The sequence below is a fragment of the Equus quagga genome, chromosome 1 (genome assembly GCF_021613505.1).
Source record: "Equus quagga isolate Etosha38 chromosome 1, UCLA_HA_Equagga_1.0, whole genome shotgun sequence".
In the NCBI taxonomy this organism is placed as follows: Eukaryota; Metazoa; Chordata; class Mammalia; order Perissodactyla; family Equidae; genus Equus; species Equus quagga.
In genome coordinates, this window is record NC_060267.1 from 33,440,951 (window position 1) to 33,465,551 (window position 24,601).

General features: G+C 37.5%; 1 protein-coding gene across 2 annotated transcripts in view; it reads left to right on the forward strand.

Annotated features, from left to right (window-relative positions):
- ITPR2 (inositol 1,4,5-trisphosphate receptor type 2) overlaps positions 1-24,601 on the forward strand; it is a 467,499-nt gene that overhangs the window by 122,287 nt on the left and 320,611 nt on the right. For both annotated transcript variants that reach the window (XM_046685544.1, XM_046685537.1), the window contains exons 11-15: positions 5,572-5,723; positions 9,925-10,024; positions 10,596-10,756; positions 19,668-19,809; positions 21,781-21,942. In XM_046685544.1, coding sequence (XP_046541500.1) covers positions 5,572-5,723; positions 9,925-10,024; positions 10,596-10,756; positions 19,668-19,809; positions 21,781-21,942 — 717 coding nt within the window. The remainder of the gene's footprint in view (positions 1-5,571; positions 5,724-9,924; positions 10,025-10,595; positions 10,757-19,667; positions 19,810-21,780; positions 21,943-24,601) is intronic.

A 24,601-nucleotide genomic window follows, 5' to 3' on the forward strand; every position in this document is an offset into this window, starting at 1 on the left:
GGTTCATACAGGAGGACTGACTCACACTAAATGAACTCACGAATGACTGATGTATAAACCATAGTGTAAACTTTCAATTGCTAGATAGATCTAAATTGTTGGGTCAGTTAGTGCATTTTCCTTGAAGGAAAATCTATATCAAAAGCTAAGTTATAATTAGAAGATTGGTGTGCAGGAGTCTCAGGAAACTAGATGACATATATTCCTTTTAGGGATATGGTATTCCTCCAAGAAGACTGGAATACTCATTCATTGTATCTTCACTAGGCATTGGTGAGAGAAATGGTCAATTCTTGCTCATTGACTCTCCATTTAATTAGGCTACATGCTCATCTTCTCCTATTAAAGCCTTTCTTCAAACATGGTTCAATATAATTGGTCAGATTTTATTTTCCTTAAAGTCATATTTTAATTGTGCCTTTCTAATGCTCCATATAAGCCACTTGTGCTCAAATCTCTTTGCCTACATATTCACAAAAATCCTGTGGGTTATTTGTACAACTGACTGACCTTGTCCATTATTTCTGTGTTCTTACATTCTGAGGCAATCTTCTCTCACATGTATTAATCAACACTCATTGTGTTGGAGGTTCTTTCTTTTGGCTGCCAATAGCATTGTAAAAATCCAGAAAAGAGCTCTTCTATGATATTTCTTTGTGACTGTAATTCTTGTGGTCTATTTCTCCCCAAGTTTTCATGTTATAAGGAAATAATGAAAACAAACTTTGTTTTCTTTCTTTTAGAATTATCACTTTCTCTTCTTAAATCCCCTCCTTCCACCTCTCTCTGCCTTCTTCATCATAGTCATCATCATCTTCAGTATCAGATGTCCCCACCATTTTTGCCATTGAGAAGGAGCTCCTAGTTGCACATGGTGTTCTCCTGGGCCCTGTGTAAGAGGATTGTGTAGCAGTCCTTGACACCTTCTTGCCTCAGCTTTTTGCAGTCAGTCGGAAGTGTGGTTCTCGTGTCACCCTTACATTTCAGAATATCCAGGGAAAACTGCTTCTTTGCAATCCATATCTTAGTATAACACCTGGATTTTCAAGTTGAGCTATGTGGCAGAGATCAATGAAATAGCACACTTTTGCATTTAGTTCCTTCCTTCTTCTTATAGGTATAGATGGTTTTAGTACTTTTGTCTTTGGGCCTTCATCCTAGTTTTATAGGTGGTTGATCTGTCTTTACTGTATATTTGCCTTTATCAGCGATATTTTATCTTTGATGATGTTCTTATTTCTATTTGTGGCCTTTTCTTTTCCACTGAAAGAAGTTCCTTTAATATTTCTTGTGAAGCCACTTTAGTGGTGATGAACTCCTTTAGAGTTTGCTTGTCTGGAAAACTCTTTTTCTCTCCTTCCATTCTGAATGATAACCTTGCCGGGGAAAGTATTCTTGGTTGTAGGTTTTTTCCTTTCGACAATTTGAATATATCATGCCACTCCCTTCTAGCCTGTAAGGTTTCTGCTGGAAAGTCAGTGGATAGCCTTATGGGGTTTTCTATGTATCTAACTTGTTGCTTTTGTCTTGTAGCTTTTAGGATTCTTTCTTTATCTTTAATTCTTGACATTTTAATTATAACATGTCTTGATGTGGGCCTCTTTTGGTTCATCTTTTTTGGGACTCTCTGTGCTTCCTGTTCCTGGATGTCTGTTTCCTTCTCCAGGTTAGGGATGTTTTCAGCTATTATTTCTTCAGATAGGTTCTCTGCCCCTTTGTCTTTCTCTTCTCCTTCTGGGACACCTATAAGGAGAATGTTAGTGCACTTGATGTTGTCTCTCAGGTCCCTTAGACTGTCCTCATTCTTTTTAATTTCTTTTGATTTTTTCTGTTCAGCTTGGGTGATTTCCTCTACTTTGTCATCCAGATTGCTGATCTGTTCTTCTGTGTCATCTACTCTGCTGTTGATTACCACTAGTGAATTTTTCATTATTGTATTCACTCATTATTTCATTATTGTATTGTATTGTAATTTTCCATTACTGTATTCTTCAGCTCTCATTGGTTCTTTTTTGTATTTTCTAATTCTTTGTTCAAGTTCTCCCTGTATTCATCTGTTCTTCTCCCAAGTTCAGTGAGCATCCTTGTGACTATTAGTTTTTACTCTTTATCAGGTAGATTGTTTATCTCTGTTTCATTCAGTCCTTTTTCTGAGGATTTGTCCTGTTCTTTTGTTTGGAACATATTCCTTTGTCTCCTCATTTTGCCAGGCCCCTGTCTTCATTTAACTCTGAGTTTTGGTCTCTGCAGAAGACATATAAGTCAAAGATGACAAGAGCTATGAGGTGTTGCTGGGTTGTGTGGGATTTAGGAGGTATCGGTCCTCCTCCTGCTTAGGAAGCCTGGCAATTCTTCTGCCAGTTCAAAGCTCAGTGGTGCTACCAATTTGTGCACCATTTACAGAACACACCAGAAAGAAACTGCAAGGGTTTTCTGATCCAAAGAAAATGATATTCACAATCTTGAGATGGAACTTCAAGTGAATGTTTTGGAATGATTAGGTGTAATATTTCATTGTCATGGCAGCTATTAAATAAATGCTAGTCATTGGATGTTGACTGCTTTCAATTGCCTTTTTTTTTTTGTTTTGTTTTTTGTTTTTTTATTAATGTTATGATGGATTACAAGCTTGTGAAATTTCAGTTGTACATTTTTGTTAGTCATGTTGTGGGTACACCACTTCCCCCTCCGTACCCTCCCCCCACCCCCCCTTTTCCCTGGTAACCACCGATCAGATCTCCTTCTCAATATACTAATTTCCACCTATGAGTGGAGTCATATAGAGTTCGTCTTTCTCTGACTGACTTATTTCGCTTAACATAATGCCCTCGAGGTCCATCCACATTGTTGTGAATGGGCCAATTTCGTCTTTTTTTATGGCTGAGTAGTATTCCATTGTGTATATATACCACATCTTCTTTATCCAATCATCAGTTTCTGGGCATGTAGGCTGGTTCCACGTCTTGGCTATTGTAAATAATGCTGCAATGAACATAGGGGTGCAACGGACTCTTGAGATATCTGATATCAGGTTCTTGGGATAGATACCCAGTAATGGGATGGCTGGGTCATAGGGTATTTCTATTTTTAACTTTTTGAGAAATCTCCATACTGTTTTCCATAGTGGCTGTACCAGTTTGCATTCCCACCAACAGTGTATGAGAGGGTTCCTCTTTTTCCACAACCTCTCCAACATTTGTCGTTCTTGGTTTTGGATGTTTTTGCCAATCTAACGGGGGTAAGGTGATATCTTAGTGTAGTTTTGATTTGCATTTCCCTGATGATTAGCGATGATGAACATCTTTTCATGTGTCTATTGGCCATATTCATATCTTCTTTTGAGAAATGTCTGTTCATGTCCTCTGCCCATTTTTTGATCGGGTTGTTTGTTTTTTTGTTGTTAAGCAGTGTGAGTTCTTTGTATATTATGGAGATTAACCCTTTGTCGGATAAGTGGCTTGTAAATATTTTTTCCCAATTAGTGAGCTGTTTTTTTGTTTCAATTCTGTTTTCCCTTGCCTTGAAGAAGCTCTTTAGTCTGATGAAGTCCCATTTGTTTATTCTTTCTATTGTTTCCCTCAACTGAGGAGTTACAGTGTCCGAAAAGATTCTTTTGAAACTGATGTCAAAGAGTGTACTGCCTATATTCTCTTCCAAAAGACTTATTGTCTCAGACCTAATCTTTAGGTCTTTGATCCATTTTGAGTTTATTTTGGTGTGTGGTGAAAAAGAATGGTCGATTTTCAATCTTTTGCATGTGGCTGTCCAGTTTTCCCAGCACCATTTGTTGAAGAGACTTTCTTTTCTCCATTGAAGGCCCTCTGCTCCTTTGTCGAAGATTAGCTGTCCATAGATGTGTGGTTTTATCTCTGGGCTTTCAATTCTGTTCCATTGATCTGTGGACCTGTTTTTGTACCAGTACCATGCTGTTTTGATCACTGTAGCTTTGTAGTATGTTTTGAGATCAGGGATTGTGATTCCGCCGGCTTTGTTTTTCTTGCTCAAGATTGCTTTAGCAATTCGTGGTCTTTTGTTCCCCCATATGAATTTTAGGATTGTTTGTTCAATTTCTGTGAAGAATGTTCTGGGGATTCTGATTGGGATAGCATTGAATCTGTATATTGCTTTAGGTAGTATGGACATTTTAACTATGTTTATTCTTCCAATCCATGTGCAAGGAATGTCTTTCCATCTCTTTATGTCATCGTCAATTTCTTTCAAGAAAGTCTTGTAGTTTTCATTGTATAGATCCTTCACTTCCTTGGTTAAGTTTATCCCAAGGTATTTTATTCTTTTCGTTGCGATTGTGAATGGGATAGAGTTCTTGAGTTCTTTTTCTGTTAGTTTATTGTTAGTGTATAGAAATGCTACTGATTTATGCACGTTAATTTTATATCCTGCTACTTTGCTGTAGTTGTTGATTATTTCTAATAGTTTTTCTGTGGATTCTTTGGGGTTTTCTATGTATAAGATCATGTCGTCTGCAAACAACGCGAGTTTTACTTCTTCGTTACCTATTTGGATTCCTTTTATTTTTTTTTCCTGCCGAATTGCTCTGGCCAGCACCTCCAGTACTATGTTGAATAGGAGTGGTGAAAGTGGGCACCCTTGTCTTGTTCCTGTCCTCAGAGGGATGGCTTTCAGCTTTTGTCCATTGAGTATGATGTTGGCTGTGGGTCTATTCAATTGCCTTTTGAGCATCCCTTCTCTCCCCTACTTTCATTCAACTTCCTGTGATGGTATAATGGCAATCAGTTTCTCTCTCTCTTATCTTAAAATGTTACTTGTTTTGATGAATATGTATAAGTAGTTATATTTATGTACTTAATTACCAAGCTTATATTGTATTTGCTGTATCACATTTAGGTTTCATGTGCATCACATTCTTCCATGGGGCATTGGGAATCAGGGAAGTTCAAGTAAAAATAAATAATCATTCATGTTGTGTTGTTGCTTGCTTAAAATGGTATGGGTGACCTGGAAATAATGACTGAGTTTCACATCATCGTGAAGCCTTCTATTTGTGAAGATCTCACTTTATTTCACTTTATCTGCCCTTGGAGTATGTTCTTGGATCTAATGGAACAAACCGATGGACTGAAGGGGAACATTGCTGTTGCTCCCCCTTCTCTCCAGGTTAATGTCCCAATCATCTTTGGGGCTTTAGGCAGTAACTCTGAAATACTGCCATGCTTACTCATCAACTTATGAAATCTGTATGATTCACCACGCTGTTACTTCTCTGTGTTTGTTTTAAATTTGGAGTGGTCAAAATTACTACTGTGTAGACGGGCTTAATACAAGGGAGGGGACCATGACTATTGTGACTGTTGGTGTCTTGAGAATGTGCCCAGGTCAAGCCACCCCTCCAGAAGTGTGTGACTTTTCACTGTTGATAGTAATTCCCTCAAAGGCTGTCAGGCCTGAGCTGCGCTCTCTGCATTATGTGAAATAGACATCTCTGTAATCCAATGAAGAAATAACATTCAAATTTAAACCTTATCTCCCAATTAATTGGAGAAGATAGTAAGAAACCTGATAAAAGTAAGTAACCTTGCACCTCCTCAACAGAGAGATGGAGATCTCCCAACGTCAAAGAAGAAACGCCAGGCAGGGGAGAAGATCATGTACACTTTGGTCTCAGTCCCACATGGAAATGACATTGCGTCCCTTTTTGAACTGGATGCTACAACTCTTCAGAGAGCTGACTGTCTGGTTCCAAGGTAAAAAAAAAAAAAAAGCTTAAATGATAATGTTTCTTTGAATAATTTTACTGGTAGGTAAGGAATTAAAATCACAACATTAATATAATTTTTCCCATATCAAGGGAGCAAGCGTAAGTGAAGAACGAGGGTGAAAATCATGCCTCTTTTGTGAGTAGATTAACATAATTTGTTTTATTCCTATAAATAATTAAAATGTGCAGGACCAAAAAAATTCTGAAAAATTCATGAGAATCATTTATTCTTATTACTTGTATGGTCTTTGGTTACTAAAATGAAAAACACTCCAGAAGCATTTCTGTTGATACTTATATAATTTATTTTCACATATGACAATTTCATATCAAATTCCAGATTTCATTCATTCATCCATTTGTTCATTTAGTTAGTCATTCAGTCAACAAATATTTATTGAACATTGATTACGTTCCAGGCATTGCCCTTGGCATTGGGAAGACAACAGTGAACAAGCTGGTTATGTATTTAAATTCAAAAGGAGGAGAGAGGCATAGATAAATAAACCAATAATCAAACTATAAGGTCAGGTAATGAAAATGCTTTGAAGAAAATTTGAAGTGTATCGAGAGTTCCATTAGGTATGAGTTCAGAAATGGCCTCTCTGAAATTTGAGAACATTTGAAGACATTTGAGAAAAGATGTGAATGATTTGGGGGATCAAGTCCACTTCATCTGGGAGGAGTGTTTCAAGCAGCAGGGACACGAAATGGAAAAATCTTGAAATTTACTAAGGTGTGCTGAAGGATCAGCTGGGAGATCAAGAGCAGCTGGACCTGAGCAAGTGAGGGGGATGGCGAGGGGAATTGCTAATCAGGTAGCCAGAACTTAATGCAAGAGGATAACTTACGTTCTTTTGCTTGGATTAGACTATTTTAATTAAGCTCTTTGCCTACAACTGTCTACCTTCCAACCATAGCACTATGGCGCCCTCTCTAGATGCATAGAGGAGTCTTGCCCATATGATTAGGCTAAGAAGGATGGTTCTGAATTCTCCTTCATAGAGTGTGATTGTAGTTGGCCTTGGGCAGATGATAGTGGTTAGGCTGAAGTTTAGGTTGGAAGTTAGGTTGAACAATGCAGACGTTGTTGTGTAGGTTACTTTCAGGGAGGGTAAAAAGTTGCTGTATCAACGCTGCTGAGAAATACTGCCCTTTGAGCTTCCTAGGGTGTTACCTCACTGTTTTCATTTGGGAGAAATGTTGCCGAATCTTGGCCTTACATGAGCCATCTCTCATTCTTCCCTGTTCCAAACATATAAGCCGGTAAAGAGATCCCCTCTGAAGGTTTTACCTGATCCAGGTCTCTGGCTTTCTCTTCTGAGTATTGGGATCTTGATCAATCTTTACTGACTTTAATCATTTTAGATTTGAACTCATGAAAAGTTGAGTTCTTCTTGAACTCTAACCAAGAAAGTTTGCCTAAGGAAATGATAGGATCTCACTACAAAGTGTATGGGCCCTTGACAAGGCCCCTGAGCCTCACTTTATATGGAAGTGTTAATCTACTACTGTTTAGAACTGTTGAAGCTCTTCTCAGTATAGAACAGCATTTTGTATCAACATGGATTCACTTGTCATTTATTGTATCAAACCTAACATTAATTAACACTTAATAATAACTACTGTCATAACTCCTGAGCATTTTCCATGTGCTAAGCCCTGTGGCAAGTTCTTTATAAATATTATCTTATTTAATTCTGGCAGCAACGCTTACAAATCAGGAACTGGCAACTTAGAGCAGTGCGTTTCAAGTTGGCTGTAAATTGAAATCACCTGTGCAGCACTGTGACCTCTCTGTGCTCTGGCTGCACTGAGACCAGTGAAGTCAGAGTCTTGGGGGGTGGGATGCAAGTTTGCCCCCCCCCTTTTTTTTAGCATTACCCAGGTAATTCCAATGAGGAGTCCAATGTTTCTCAAAGTTCACACTCTGTGATCACTACTTCACAAACTTTAACGTGACCTGAGTTACCTGGGCATCTGATGACAGTGTAGATTCCGATTCACTCAGTCTGGGGTGGGGCCTGAGATTCTGCATTTCTCACAAGGCCTCAGGTAATGCCGATGATGCTGGTTTGTGGACTAGTCTTCAAATATCAAGGGCTCAGAGTAGTGGTTCCCAACCTTTCCTGCACATTGGAACACCTGGGGATCTTTAAAAAGTACTGATTCTTGGCTCCTACTCCCAGATATTCAGATTTAAATGGTGTGGTGCAACCTGAGCCATAGGACTGTGAAAATTTTCCAGGTGATTCTAATGTGCAGTAAAGTTTGGGAACCACTGGCTTTGAGTTGTTAGGTTAATTGGCCCATGTCACACTCATGAAGTGGAATTTGATCCTGGAGTGTGTGAACTTAAAGTCTGTACCCTTAACCACTATGCTACAGTGCCTTCATATTTTAGACATTCAGATTATATCAGGATCTTAATAACAACAGACTTGTGTAGCATAGGTCCTAAAGAGTTATTCATTTTGAAAATTCTTACAAATTGTAAATTATTATACTCAAGTGTAATCTCTTTAGCTTGGAACTCAGTAATCTAGGTTGACTCGGTAAGCATATATTGAACAAGTATAGTAAGAATAGGGGATATGGCCACAGAACGGAGTAAGCTATGGCCCCACTTTCCAGATACTTAAAATACAAGGGGGAAGACAACTGAGTTCAACGAACATCTCCTGTGTCATTTCATGCAGAAGGTGGTAAGTGGTATATCAGAAGTATTTGAGAATTTCTGATTATTTGGACAAGGATTGGATCTCTGCTATTTTAGGTTTTTGAAACTCAGTCTCTATTTTATCTACTTTTATAAATGAGCAGAATTATTATGTTGAATGAATTTTTTTCTTCCCCTGAGGCCCTTGGAGTTTTATTTGGTTTTCTGTTATTGACCTAATGCTTTCTGCGTCATGTTGTACGACTTATTTATACCTTTCCTTTCCTTCTGAACTCTCAGCAAGTTGAAGGCAGAGAACTTACCAATAATGCTTTTCTTTTAAAAGACACTTTACCCATTTTTGTGAAAGAAGTGATGATGATAAGAGTTTCACTACAAATGATAATATTTGAGTGGAATGGTGTCCTGGCTGCCCTTTCTCAGGCACTCTCTCACAGTTCATGTACAGTTGATTCTTATTTTTCTTGGGATGCTGAATTGGTAAATACTGAGCCATTGTTCCTAGGGGAAATATAGGGTTAGGTTCCTGTGAACCTCTGGTCACAATATTTTCATCAGTCAATCAATACATAACCTTGTTTTGTGTGTATTTTTGTTTAAAGATGCCTTATTTAATATATACTGTTGATTCATTAACATCACACTCACCACCATGAGCTGTACCTCATGCCTGAATGAAGCTTGTCTAACGCGAGTATTTTCTCCGTAATGCACATCACAGCCGTGCTCTTAGGAACACTAGACAGCATTTCTGCACCATGCTCAGGTGCTGTTTTAAACTGCGAACTCAGCAACAAAAAGCACAAAAATGTTAAAAACATAGCACGAAATAGACCATGAAAAGGACACGTTTACTCTGAGAGAGCAGAAACAAGGCAGAGCATCGCCTTGTCCGGCCTCATTGGGAATATGTGCGGCCAGGGACTCAAATTTTTTGCCACCCTGTGCATGTCTGAGAATGACTGCAAAAGCACACTGAGAATTGATTTTGGGGTTACAAATAAATTTTAGTGAGCATGCAATCCGTGAATAATGAGGATCAACTGTATATACTTTTACATGCAGAAGATTAAACTACAAAAAGGACTACATCAGGCAGCGGTTTTAGCTGAGATGGTTACTCAATCAGTGGTTCGCACTTTAGTATGCATCTGAATTGCCTGGAGAGGCTGTTAAAATACTCATTGTTGGGGCCCACCCTCGGAGTTTCTGATGCAGTGGGCTGGGACGCAGCCTCAGAATTTGCATATCCAACAGGTTCTCAGGTGATGCTGTTGCTGCTGGTCCAGGGGCCACACTTTGAGAACCACTGGTCTGGGTCATAATACTGCATGCTTTGAAATAGTCTGTAGTTCAGAATTTTTCATAAACCAGACTGGTCTGCACTTGAGTCAGTTACTAGTCTAAAACATATTTATTTTCACATCGTGTATGAGACTGTTAAATGTGGTAGTACATAAGTGTGCAAATTTTTTATAATCTGTTTTTCATGTTATTTTGCTTTTAGGAACTCCTATGTTCGGTTAAGGCATTTATGTACCAACACATGGGTAACCAGTACTAGTATCCCCATAGACACAGATGAAGAGAGGCCTGTTATGTTGAAGGTAAATATTGCTGAGAATGGTTGATTTTTCAGCCAAATGTCGTGTTAATAGGATCAGGAGGTGTTTGACATGTTCCTTACAATCCATCTTCGTCAATATTAGAGGTTATTGCAATTAATTTCATCAAGCACTTATGTCCACTAGTTGCTTAGGTAGCAAACTAAGTGGCTTGGCTGCAGTGGGGCTGTGATGCAGGAGGATGATGCCAAATGATGATACCCATCAGGAGGAAGATTCAGGGGGAGATACCAAAAGAGTGGGAGCAGCATGTAGAAAGGGGAGGGGATTCCAGGAGTACATGCTCTCTACTCTGCTGACACTGAAGCAAAGGGCAAGTGTGAAAGGGGTACGTTTCCACTTGGGCTTTGGGAACAGGGCAGGAAATGGGCACGGAAGGTCTGTGTGTCCCTACAGCCTTTCATAGCGGATGATGCATGTGGGGATTATTGGGTTTGGATAATCTGTTCCTGTCTTATATTTCTTAAACAGTAACAAGATGCGTTAGTACTTGAAAAATACTGCATAGTTATTTAAGCAAACAACTAATCTTAATGGGAAAAACACTTTGCAGATCGGAACCTGCCAAACAAAAGAAGATAAAGAAGCATTTGCCATTGTGTCTGTCCCGCTGTCTGAGGTCCGAGACTTAGACTTTGCCAATGATGCAAATAAAGTGCTAGCGACCACAGTTAAAAAACTGGAAAATGGCACAATAACTCAGAATGAAAGGAGGTGAGTAGCTTTTTTAAATGGCTCTTAAATCATCAAGAGTCAGTTGCCAACTCTTGCAGTGAAGCTCAAGTAAATGAATGACTCTAAGGGAATATTTAGAATGTTCTCCATAGCAGAACACCTGCTTCTGAATGAGCAGATCGTGGTGAGTGATGAAAATGGTGACATTAAAATCTGGTGGAATATTTACATTTTCCATTTTAGCTTGGCTTGAAAACAGTTGTTTTTAGTTACTCTCTGATCTTTCTTTTTAAATGTGTCATAAAAAATTTTCAATACCTTTTGCTGAACTTGATTTGATATCTGGATTTAGAGTTCTAAAAGTTCTAACAGGAGTTTTATGTTTTTGTGTTCTTATTTATTCAAGACACATTTCTCTGCTCGGGAATCACAAAACAAATATATAATACCAGGAAACAGGGTGTAGTTCTCTATCTCTGTAACTCCCTCAGAGAAAGTGGATCCTTGATTCTTCAACTCTGGTTTTGGGAATAAATGAGAAAGAGAATGATACTGATAGTTATCAATTATTTATTTCATCCCTACTTTGTGTCGGTACTGTGTTAGGCACTGTAAATATATTTTATCTAATCCTTCAAACAGCCCCAAGATGGACATTATTCTTATTTTACATGGAAAATTGGAAGGTTAGGCAAACTGGGGAAGCTCACACAGTAAGTGGGAGATTCAATCATGTGTGGTTGTAAAGTCAGTATGTTTCCAAGATGCCAGAGCACAAGAATTCTCTATATTTCTCCTTGCCATGATCTGCTACATATCTTTAAATCTGAAGCAGAAAAACTATTGACCAATTTCCTAGGCATTCATCAGAACTCTCATACACAGCTGGGGAGATGATAATTGGTATAAGCACTCTGGAAAATAGCTTGATGGTAACTAGCAAACAAAGATGGAATCCATCTTCACGTAAGTGGAATCATGCAGTGTTTGTCCTCCCGTGACTGGCTTATTTCACTTAGCATAATGTCCTTCAGGTTCACCTGTGACAAGATTTCCATATTTTTTAAAGCTGAATAGTATTCCATTGTATGTATATATTGCATTTCCTTTATCCATTCATCTGTTGATGGACATTTAGCTTGTTTCCGTATCTTGGTTATTGTTAATAATGCTGCAAAATAGTCTAACTCATAGAAACAGAGAGTACAGTGCTGGTTGCCAGAGGCTTGGGGAGAGAGGGAAATGAGGAATTTCTGTTTAATGGGTATAAAGTTTCATTTATACAAGATGAATGAGTTCTAGAGATCCTCCATACAACATTGTGCCTCTAGTTAACAGTACTGTATTATGCACTTAAAAATTTAAGAAGGTAGATCTCATAAGTGTTCTTAACACACACACACACACACACGAAGAAGCAGACGCTCCAACACTCACCAGTTCCACTCCCGAGAGTGTTCTTGAACATCTGTCCAAAAGAAGCTTCTACACTTGTGTACAAGCACACATGTTTAAGAATGTTCAGCCTTATTCTAAATAACCCCGAACTGAAAACCATCCAAATGTTCATCACCAGTTGAATAGGTGCGTACAATCTTGGTATATTCCTACAATGAAATACAGTAGAGCAATGAAAATAAAGGAACTGCCTCTATGAATAACAACCTGGATAAATCTCATAAACTTTAGATTAAGCAAGAACCAGACACAAAGGCATTCCCTGTAGTAATATTTGTGAAGTTCAAGAGTAAACAAAACTAAACTCTTTCTTTGGGATGCTTAAGAAATTGGCAGACAAAAATTAGACTACTGGGGTGAGCACGATGAAGTGTATTCAGAAATGGATAAATAATAATGTACACCCGAAATTGCATAGTTATAAACCATTATAATCTCAATAAAATTACTTAAAAAAAGAAGAAACTGGCAGACTATAAAGAAATGCAAGGAAATGATTGCCATAGAAATCCAGATGCTGTTCCCCTTAGAGGGGAGGAATTTGAGGAGGCTCCTGAAATGTTCCATTTCCTGCTGTGGGTGGTGGCCTTATGGGGTTCACATTATAAGTATTCCATAACTAAACGTATATGATTTATGGTCTTTTAGATATTTATCTTACAATAAAAAGGAACAAAAAAATCCAACTTGCTTCCTCCCACCCCTGTCGACAGAAAAACGTCCTAAATGTGCAAACAATTGGAATAATTGTTTCTCAGCTTCCTCTGTTCTTACCTCTGTTTTCCCCCTAACAAACCTGCATTTGAAAACAACTATTGTTTGTTTTCACAACAATTTCTATTCAATCTTACCTCCAACCTTGTTGGGGGAAATAAAAAAAGGCCAGAAGCTGAAACAACTGCCCCACTCTTCTGGACTACAGATAATTAATTATCTGAGCCAAATTATGACAGATAATGGAATCCGATATGCAGATAGCACTTTTTATTTGCCTGTGATTTGTCTGTTAACTCCTCTTTTGATGAATCTGTTTGTTTCTGTCACTCTCACGTATGCACAGAAACTTACTCAGCCTCCCTTAAAAAATCTCCCTTGCTAAGCAGTAAGGTCTTCCTTGAAGAAGAGGACAAATAAAGATTCTGATTATGAGCACTCCACCGTTCCTGGCTGCAACCCTGAGCTAGTCGCTCTTCTTAAGTTGCCGCCAAAGAGAATCTTGACCTTTCAGCATGATTCTAAGGAAGGTGCTGGACCAGGACTGACCAGGATCATGCGTTTTCGTTTCCCTTGCTTCTTTTCCCATTGTTATAGAGTGAAAAACATCATAGCAAAAAGAAAGTCTTGCCTGAGAAATGGGAAGTTGCAATTATTGATTTTAATTTAGTAATTTCCAAAAAGTCACCTTCCATCAAAATTTATTCAAAGCTGCCTGTCAGCACAGTAGAGCTTATTGGTATAGTTGAATGCATTTGTACTATTTTCTTGGTTTTAGAATTCAGTGTAAAGTTCTTTCTGAAAATACCTCACAACTCTGACTTTTTTTTCCCTCTGGAGAATGAAGTTATTATTAGATATTCTTTTCTCAAAACCAGGAAGAATGATACAAGGTCAAAGCCAAGGTGGTAGAATATTGTAGATGTGGCTCAAAAATGCCTGTGTTATTTGAATCCTCTCTCTCTCTCAGCTGCCTCTTCCCTCACCCCAGGAACGGACTCAGGAGGCACAGCTCCTGTGTTATGCTCCAAGGTCTTCAACCTCAGACGTTTTTCAGTGGAATTTTCTGATCTTATTTTGCATAGTTGCATCAACAAAATAGATAATACATATTGGGAACGTATTGGGGGTGGGAGAAGAGGAAGAATGGAGGGAGGTTAACTGCCTTTCAGAGCTGGAGAAAGTGACACATACAATCATAAACCAGAATTTCTGCACCATATTTCTCCTCTAAGGGTACAGGAAAAGATGTGGCGTTCCTCTACAGCGTGTATAGTTCAGTATCTATTTATTTCCAGCACTATTGAACTCCTGGTATATGCCAGGCACTGGGGCATGCAGCATCCACATGTGGTGATAATGTGGTAGTGAACAGCCACACTATGGCCATTTCTTCATTCAGTTTACCGACTTGAGGTTGGTTCTAATTCCCTGCGATAGAAGCTCAGGATCTGGAATATTGGTCATTCAACATGTGATCACCAGATCAGATGTCCTTCTGATTCAAAGTCAATGTCTTTCTGTAACAACATCATTTTCACTTAAATTTTATTTGCCTGATAGTACTGTCTCTGTACTAGCTCTCTTTTGTGTAGTGTTTGTCTGATACCTCTTTATCAATATCCATTTATTTCAGATTTCCTGGTCATTTTGTTTTAGTAATATCTCTTGTGAGCAGCAGAGAGCTAGATTTTTGTGTGTGTGTGTGAGGAAGGTTGGCCCTGAGCTAACATCTGTTGCCAGTCTTCCTCTTTTTGCTTGAGGAAGATGGTCCCTGAGCTAACATCTGTGCCAATCTTCCTCTATTTTGTATGTGGGTCACCTCCACAGCATGGCTTGATGAGCAGTGTGTAGGTTGGTGCCCAGGATCCTGTGAACCCTGGGTTGCCAAAGTGGAGCACACAAACTTAGCCATCATGCCACTGGGCTGGCCCCTGGATTTTTAAAATCTAATCTAATAGTCTATTTTAATTTTCAGGTTTAATCACTTTCATTTGATAAGTAATGTGTTTGGATTTATTCTTATTGTTTTCTTTTTCCTTTAGTGTAGCTTTTTTTCTTTTTCCTCTCCTTTTCTCTTGCTTTCTGTTAGATTAATAAAGTTTACATTTTCTCTCCATTTTTCCTTTTCCTCTACTGGTTTAGAAGGTTTAGGTCATATTGCTATTTTTTAGCAATTGCCCTTAAGTTCTTGTCATACATTTTAACTGTATATTCTTTCTTACAAAACTTGAAGTTATTAAATATTTCTGTCTTCTCATAGGAGTAAAGTACCTCTCAAGGCTTTAATTATGCACTGGTGTTCTCTCTCTGGTTTTGCTTGCAATAGTTGTCTAGAACTATAGCTCTGTGTTTATTCTTTTCATTTAAAAATTTTAGTTTCTAAAAATTGCTTTTGTTGTTAGTTATATTTCTTAATATATTTTACCTCTTCTTCTGCTTACCCTTATTTCTTGCATCTCAAGTCTTCTCCCTTAGCTCACTTTAATTTTTGCTGAAATTCATTCTTTAAGCCATTCAGTCAGGATCTATGGGTTATAAGTTTGGTCAGTTTTTTTTAATATATGAAAATGTCTTCATTTTACCTCCACTGTTATGTGCTACTTTACGTATATAGTTATTGTAGGGGAGGAAGACATTTCCTCTACCCTCTCTGGGTTCATCTGGCCAGAGAACGAATTAAATTCACATGAGACAGAATAAGAGGAGAAAATTAAACAAAGCTTTATAACATGTATACGTGGGAGAGGCTCAGGCAAGCTGAGCAATTCGCCAAAATGGCTGAAGCCACCACCTTAAATATCATATCCAGCTAATGACAAAGGAGGATGTTGGGGGTGGAGGGGGAGTGGATCATGGGAGATTACCACACAAGTACAGTAAACAAATGCAGATTTAAGTCCTTGCCTTTGGCATTGATTAAGAGTTTCTAGAGATAAGGTCATCTCCCTCTTCCTGGTACAGAGAGGGAGACAACTTTACAGATGGAGATTTCCCTTACAAATGTAAATGTTTCCCAACAAAGGGTAAGTAAATTCTACTTTTCAGTTGCTTTCCTGTCTGCAAAGTAACCAGCCCCAAATAATCCTCATACCAGAGAGACATATTTTAGGATGGCCAATTCTAGGCCCCCACATTATGAATCTATAGAATGTTAGATTGACAATTATTTTCCTTTAGTATTTTAAAGTTACAATTTAATTATTTTCTGGCACATTTTGTTACCAATAAGAAGTCTTTTGTTGATAGAGTTGCTATTCTTTATTGGCATATTTTCTTTGCTTTCTAGTTATTTTGTAGATTTTTTCTTTGTCTTTGATGTCCTGAAGTTTCACTACAATGTGTTTACAAGGAAGTTCTTTTCTTACGTATTTTTTTATTGAAGGTATAATTGACATACAACATTATATTAGTTTCAGGTTTACAACATAATGATTCAATATTTGCATATATTGTGAAATAATCACCACGGTAAGTCTAGTCAACATCCATCACCACACACAGTTACAGAATTTTTTTTCTTGTGATGAGAATTTTAAGTTTATTCTCTTAGCAACTTTCGAATATACGGTACAGTATTATTAACTGTAGTCACCAGGCTGTACACTCCATCTCTGTGACGTATTTATGTTATAACTGGAAGTTTGTACCTTTTGACTCTCTTCACCCATTTCACCTACCCCCTAACCCCCATCTTTGGAAACCACCAATCTATTCTCTATATCTATGAGCTTGTTTTTTTTTTAGATAAGGAAGATTTATTTTTGTTTTTCCGGCTTGGTACTTAGGGTATGCTTTTAATCTGATTACTTATGTCTTCCTTCAGTTCTGGAAAATTTTCAGCCATTTTCTGTCAAATATTGCTGCTTTAGCTTTTTTCTGTCTTCTCTTTTTTGGAATTCCTGTTAGATACATGCTGGATCCTCTTAATTTATCCTCCTTATCTCTTAACTTGCCCTTTACAATTTGCCTCTTCGTATCTCTCTGTGCTGCTTTCTGAATTGAATTTTTGATACTGTCATAGAAATCACTAATTTTTCTTAGAATGCATGCAGAATAGTTTGCATTCATGAATTAGATTTTTAATTAAATGAGTATAATTTGCTCATATTTCTATTAGTTCTTTTGCATCCCCGCCTATTCTTCGTTTGTATCTGCCCCTTTTTATGTTGCCTTTTTTGTATATAATTGCTTTCTTTATCACTTTGATGATGGAAAACACACTTATTTAAGAGTTATTTTGAAATTGTTCTGTTACTTGCATTTTGTTGGTGATGAATCGGCCTCTTGATTTTTAAGTATGATGACTGGTTTTCTTAGTGTCACTTTTCCTCATGTGCTTTGGAATTTGAGTATTCAGGCTCTTCTTGGGTGGGAGATTTTTGCTTCTCCTCTCTCTGCCTTCTCTCATCTTCTCTATCAGTTGGATGGTTGCCTCCACCTGACTGGTCTCAACTGGTCCACAGCCAGATCTGATATGGAGGGCTCAGAGTTCATGTTTTATGGTAACTTGAGGCATTAGCCATTGAGATCAAAGGTGGCTGGGTCCGGTCGTGTCTGGGAGCTTCCTCTTTTTCCTCCTGCCTCTGCACAGCCAGAGCCAAAAAGGCGCCACCAAGTTGTTAAGGTTCCTTTAGGAGGTGGAAAAGGCCTGCTTTTGTCTCTGCTTTCCTACCTTTAGCTTAGTTCCCCACCGCGTACCAGTCTTTGTTATTTTACAAAGATTGAACATTCTCCCTGCTCATCACTGTGTTTTGCTTATTTTGTTCCTGATCCACAAAGCTTTTTATTATGTTTTTAGGTATGTCTTTTTAAAAAATATATTTTATCTATCATTGCTGCCCCATGACAAAGTCATGCCAAAAGTTTTTAGTACAAGAAAATTAATAAGATTGAATGAGTTAGTAGGACCTAGCCGCCTCCTAGTGTAGAATTAGAGTTTGCTCTAAACTGAGGAAACCCAATTTGCTTTGCCACAGGTGGAAAGCTTGAGGTGAAAAGGCAAACAACAACAAAAAAAGATTTCAACAGTTTCAGAGGTCAAAAGAGAAGACTAGTTTTCTTGACTTCCATTTCCCCATCATCAGAGGAGATGGGCTCAGCTAGTAGTAGTATACTTCATACTAGTATAGTGATCCTCACTTAAGAGTGTAAATTTTCTTCATCATCGTTCCATTAACTGTCACCAGTTTCCTGCCCGTTTGGAAGACTTTGAAGCAGAGTGATTTGTAGTTGCTCCCAAAGTTGTACTTTCTTAGATGCCTAAACATCTGAATACACTTAACTCAAAACGGCAAGAGAAAAAGAACATTAATAATTAAAAAAATACAGATACTTATGCTCAGACTGGACTTGTGGATTGAGTGAATAACATCTGAGGTTCAACTTATTTCAGTTTGCTGAAATATCTTGAGTTCAAAATAGTTTTTTTTTTTTAAGTAAGAATAACAGATATTATAACATAATATAATATATTATTATATATAATTATATTATAATATAATAATAACAGAAATAATATTCTTTTTAGTAAGAATAACAGAATGGTTTGGAAGACATTGTCACAATTTCAAAAGAAATTCACACCACATTTTCATGCACATGAATCATATTTTACATTTCTGTGGCTGGCCTCAGGGGTTATGTGAGTGAATCTTATCAGACACATTTTCGAAAAGAAACAAATTGGGTTAAAATTTAAAATAGGCACACCAAGAAAACATAGAATCTCTGGAATTTTGAACTGGAATTTAAGATCCCTGAAAGTATGCTGAAATTTGGATGTGGGTGGCAAAATTCTGGATTATGGGTGTGTCCACTTGGCTTCATGTAAATAGATTCTCTTTCCGGAGGTAAATCTGGAGATAGGATCAAGATGCTTCCTAATTGAATGCAGTCTACTTGTCTGGAATTGTTGAATCTTTTAAATTGTAATCTTCTTATTGATGTGATGATGATTAACCATGCTAACGATAGTGAATGGTTATCTTAACGTATATGCCTAAATATATGTGTATATGTATTTGTTGGACAAGATTTTTAAAAAATTTAAAAAATTAAAAATTTGTGTAGAAAATGATAAAGAGCAGATAGAGGAAAGAGGAAGGAGAAAGCTAGAGAGGAAGGATTTTCAAGACATTTCAGCTACTAAATGCCACTGAAGTTCAAGTGATAGTTAAAATAATAACCACAATGTAGAGTTAAAGGTGAACATTAGTGTATGGTGTAAAATATATGTTTTTGTAGATCGATTAATACTTTCAGAACAATTTAGAGCATCTGACTGCTTACTCTCTCTCTATTCACAGATCATTTAAAGTTTTCCTAGTCTGTACATTAAAGATGTTGAAATGTGATGAGGATTAGGAAATGTAGTTTGAATCAGTAGTAGAAAAAAGGATTTGTATTTAGGAATTTAAAAGTATAGCTGTTTTCCCTTAGGCAGAAATACTCTTTGCTAGTCAGTAATAGAAAAGCATCTGGTGGTGGTATCCTATTGACTCATCTGTTATTGGGGCTCCCGTGGCTTTATTTCATAATAGTTTTTGCAAATACTTGATTAGAACTTGTGGCAGGAGTTGCGGCTGGAGGAATTGGAGAAGGGATGTTCTTTGTAAAGATGTAGGTAAATGTTAACTACATTAGGTATGTTGTCCGTGAAAGAATTCTTATTATGAAATAATTTTCCAGTGTTTCAGTTCTTAGTGTTTATTAAAAATTTTTTTTTTCTAAAATTAAGCACATCATAGAGTAAAATTTCCTTTCCATTTTATGATAGATTCGTAACCAAGTTATTGGAAGACCTCATCTTCTTTGTTGCTGATGTGCTTAATAATGGACAAGAAGTTCTGGATGTGGTTATCACTAAGCCAAACCGGGAACGTCAAAAATTAATGAGGGAACAGAACATATTGGCACAGGTGAATGTTTTTATGTACTAAATTTGCATATTTTATTATTTTGAATTATAGTATCAAGAAAGTCCTTGTATTATCTATTGCTGTGTAACAAATTACCCCAAAACTTAGTGGTTGAAAACCATAGACACCCATCTCACAGTTCCTGTGGATTCAGAATCTGGGAGTGATGTAGGTGGTGGTTCTTGCTCGGGGTCGGTCACAGGCTGGAGTCAAGGTGTTGGCTGGGGCTGCAGTCATCTCAAGGCTTGAATGAGAGAGGATTCACTTCCCAGCTCACTCACATGGGCCTCTCCACAGGACTGCCTCAAGAGAGAACAAGAGAGGGCACCCAGATGGAAGCGACAGTCTTTTTATAACCTATTATTAGAAGTAACATCTCATCAGTTCTATGGTGTTCTGTTAGAAGTGAGTCAGTAAATCCAACCCATAGACAAGGAGACAGGATTGCATAAAGGTATGAATTCCCGGAGGTAGGGATGGTTGGAGGCCATCTTGGAGATAGTTTCACATAGACCTCTTAAAAAACCTACATAGTCAGACTACCTCCAGAAAATGTGCTAGAATAATTTTGTAGGTAGAATTTCTAGGAGAACCTGTAAACTGCAATCTGCATCTACTTCTTACTTCTTTCACTTCCCTGGGAAAGTAAGGCAGTCTGCTCATCAGGTTACAAGTGCCCTGTACAATAGTCTGGGGTTTTTCCCTGAAAGTCTACGTCTACTTCTATACTGTGTTTTCCTGAAATTGTTCATAACACACCAGTAAACTAATTCGCTTCCTAATAATATGCACATATGGGCATGCCTACTTTATGTATTTTTATTCTGTTAATTGTTATATAAAGTAATGAGCTTCTGCATTAAGTGTGGACTCAAGAAAGATATTTAAAAAAATAAAGATCATATTATTAATATATGTGTTCTTGTGGAATTGGGAAAGGAAAACAGTAGATGTATTGTCAATGAATATTCTATAGCTGATTGAAAATATAAAATCAACATTTTTCTCAAAGAAAATAAAGATTGCAAATCTAATGAGACAAAGTCTTTTCTGAAATTAGCATTTCTTTTGTATAAAACATTTGATTTCAAGGACTTTTAGGACCTTGAATGATTTATTAATATTATTTCAACCAACATATGTCAAATCTTTTATTTCAGTATTATAAAGTTCAAGGTTTAGTAAATATAGAATCATTGAAGTAACTTTAATTCATGGTATGTTTGTGAACTACAAAGAATAATTCTTTTCCATTTTGCTTTCCTGTTTTAATGTTTATGCCCTTGTCTGGATGCTTTTTCATAAGCAATTTACTCATCCTACAAGCTCATCTCGAAGTGATGCTACCTGCTGTCCTGCTGCCTAAAAGAGTTATATTCCTCAGTGCTTCTTAAATACTTCCCAACCGCTAACCTTCGTACAAGGAGAGTCTGGGTCACTGGATACCACCAGCTGTCCATGTGGCTCCCTATTTTTTCCATTTGAATGCTGATACAGTCATTGCTTTGGCCACACCTTTATGTAACAAGAACGATAAGTTAACTCTTTTATAAAGAGGTTTAGAAGCAATATTTGGAGGCAGTTTTCTGATGTCAGTTTCAGATGAAAAGTAAATATTTTCTTTATATTATTTTGATTTTTGGAAAGTTATAGAAAATAATAGAAGTACTTATAAAGCCTATAGAAATTAAACTGTATTTTAGTTCATCTGAATGTGTTCATGTAACTTGGTATAACTCAACATCTTTATATTTCTTATTTTAATGAAGTATAATTTCTAAACAAAATTGAGCATTTTATTTAAATAATGTTTTTGCCATTCAATTTAGGGAATCCTTTTAGAGTATTTTTCTGTTCCTTCATATGTTGATCCTATATCCTAAATCCTTGTGCTTATTTGTGAGGAAATTAAAACATTGTAAAACACACACCTCCATTCATCAGAATAGGTCGTTGTTTTTGTCCTAATAGGTATTCGGGATTCTTAAAGCACCCTTTAAGGAGAAAGCAGGAGAAGGCTCAATGCTGAGACTTGAGGATTTGGGAGACCAAAGATACGCTCCCTACAAGTACATGCTGAGGCTGTGCTACCGCGTGCTGAGACATTCACAGCAGGACTACCGGAAAAATCAGGTCAGAGGGTGGCCCTCATTTTTACCTCTGTTTAACATTTAAGGAATGGGCAAGGTTCTTTGGTTATTGTTCTAAAACTTATAAAATAGGAATGGGAAATTCTGCTTTGCAATGAAATGTTTTGTATTGGCGGCACACAAAAATGACCTATAAGTATTTTTGAGTTGACATATGTATTTATTATTCCATATGAAATTGGAATCATTGAAGGAAAATATCTGAGTCTTTCGGTGTGCATGGTATTAGCTCCTGCTGGGCAGGCAGCATGCTGGATATAGTATGTATAGAGGAAGGAGACATTTCTTGGCAGTTCTAGGAATATGCGAGGTAGCATTCAACACAGCATTCAAACCCAGCCTCTTCATCATCTCACTATTGCCTCTTAGTAGTTTGAAAGTTTTTTGGCAAGAAAAGATAATTTGCTTTGAGAAAAATGTGTTAAAGATACCATGGCTTTGAAATTCTGTTTAAAGATTAAGAAAAGGTCTAAAAAGAATATGTAAAGCAGAGTTGCCAAAAGACAAATAATATGTCAAGGAGCAAGAGTAAGGAAGGAGACAATATAAATAAATCTTTAAATACTTTTTAATATAATCCTAGTTATAAACATCCTTCTTTTTAAATGAAACCGCTGTCATTGGAATTATTTTTTCCAACTTCATTGCGTTTCTTTAAGATGGAAAAATAATGTAGGTAGGGTTGTTCTTATTTTATTGGAAGAAAAATTAAGTTCTAGAACATTAAATGACAGACCTTCAAGTGCTCAGAGAGTTAGCATCTTTGAAGCCCCCAATATGAAGGCCTATCTAATTCCGTGAAAGTCTGGGATGGAGCTGGGCTATTCTTGACTTGGCCTCAATTCTCTTCTTGGGTCTGGAAAGATGTGTTTTGCTAGACAGGCCACCACTCCACATACGAGCAACGCTGTATTAGAGAGATGAGTTAACTGAAAAAATCAACAGGTCTAGAGAGTTTACCTGGTGTTCTCAGACCCACTGGGGCCCACGATGTGCACCATCCTCGATTGTGCTCGGCTTTTGGAAGGGTCCTGAGGAGCCCCCTGTCTACAGCACTGCCCTGTGCTTCAGAGCCAGGTCTCCCTGGGGTTGGTTGTTCTGCTGGCTTGTAGTTGGTTGTCCTGGCAGCACATCTAACTGATGTCCTTTCTTAGTCCCCCAAGGTCTGGCATACAGAGTTCTTTCTCATTCCTTTCCGCCTTAGCTGGGGCTTCGTGTGCCTAGGGTGCTGAGGTTTGTGCAGTGTCTCCTCTGAAAACAGTCATCCTTCTGACAAATAGACATACACACACGCACATGCACACACACACACACACAGCCCCTGTGATTTCTCCTCTCTTTTGTTAGTTCACCCTGCCCGGTCACATCGCTTCTCCAGGCAGTTTTATTCACTTTAAGATACCTGCCTCCTGGATTTCTTTAGAGCATATGACTGTGGGTGGGGCGCTCGTTCTGTCTTTTGGGATATCTCCCCAAGAGGTACATCATTGAGCTGACAAAAAAATAATCATCAACATTCATTGAGGGTTAGATATTATTTTCCCTCACGTTCTCTGTATGCTCCAATTGAATCTAAGTGATAATTGAAAATATTTTTCTCATTTTGATTGAATTCAGAATGCTTTGTATTAAGCATAAAGCAGCTTTCTGATATTTTTAGAACACGATTTTAAAATGTAAGCAGAAAGACTTTCTACTTTTTACATAATTACCTTGTTTTCCTTTATTTTCACCTATATTTTATAGAGTCCTAATAGGGAGTTCTTTTGTGATTTAGTGCTAACCCAAGTCTTTAATGTTGAGTCTCTGTTTATTGTGATTTATAGAATTTAGTAACACCTCTAATTTCATTTTATTATTTATCAACATCTTGGTCTATTTATCACACATCTTGGAGGTTTGCCTTAGACTGGAGTATGATTACAATAATCGTAAAGGGGTATAAATCAATGCATATCTTTAAAATGATACAGTAACAGAAGACGTTTACTTTACTTAACTGGCTACCCAATATAAAGCCATCATTTTCAAAGGCCACAAAATTGCTGCCTAGAATATAATTAGATTTGTGCAACCAATATCATTTTCAGGGAATAGATAGGTTCCAGTAAATTATACCTAAGGCAAAACCACTTTCTAATCAATAAATTCTCCCATCATAGAAACAGAGATGCATTCCCAAGGAGAATTGCCACGAAATTGAAGTGAAAACTTTTGATTGTGGAAGGGGTTAAGCTCACCAGTTGTGTGGTTGTGTGAGATGTCTTGCTTATATACTGCATGTGGGAAATAAGCAAAAGTGGCTTGGAAAATAGGAGAGTTAGTGTGAAGAATAAAGAGCAGATTAAATGCATGATTGAAACTCCCCAATGGCTTTCTCTTGCTCTTAAAAACGTTTTTCTCCTCTACCATGGCTCATGAGGACCTACCTCTCCAGCTTCAGCTCTTGCTTTCCTCTCACTTACCATACTCAACTTACAATGGCTGGCTTTTGTTTATAGAACACAAAAAGCTTAGTTCCGCCACCCCAGGGCCTTTGTACTTGCTACTCCCACTGCCTAGATGGCTTGTCTCCCTATGGCTGCCTCTTTTTTTTATCATTCCTATCATTTCATCATTTTAATCATTTGCATCCTAGCACA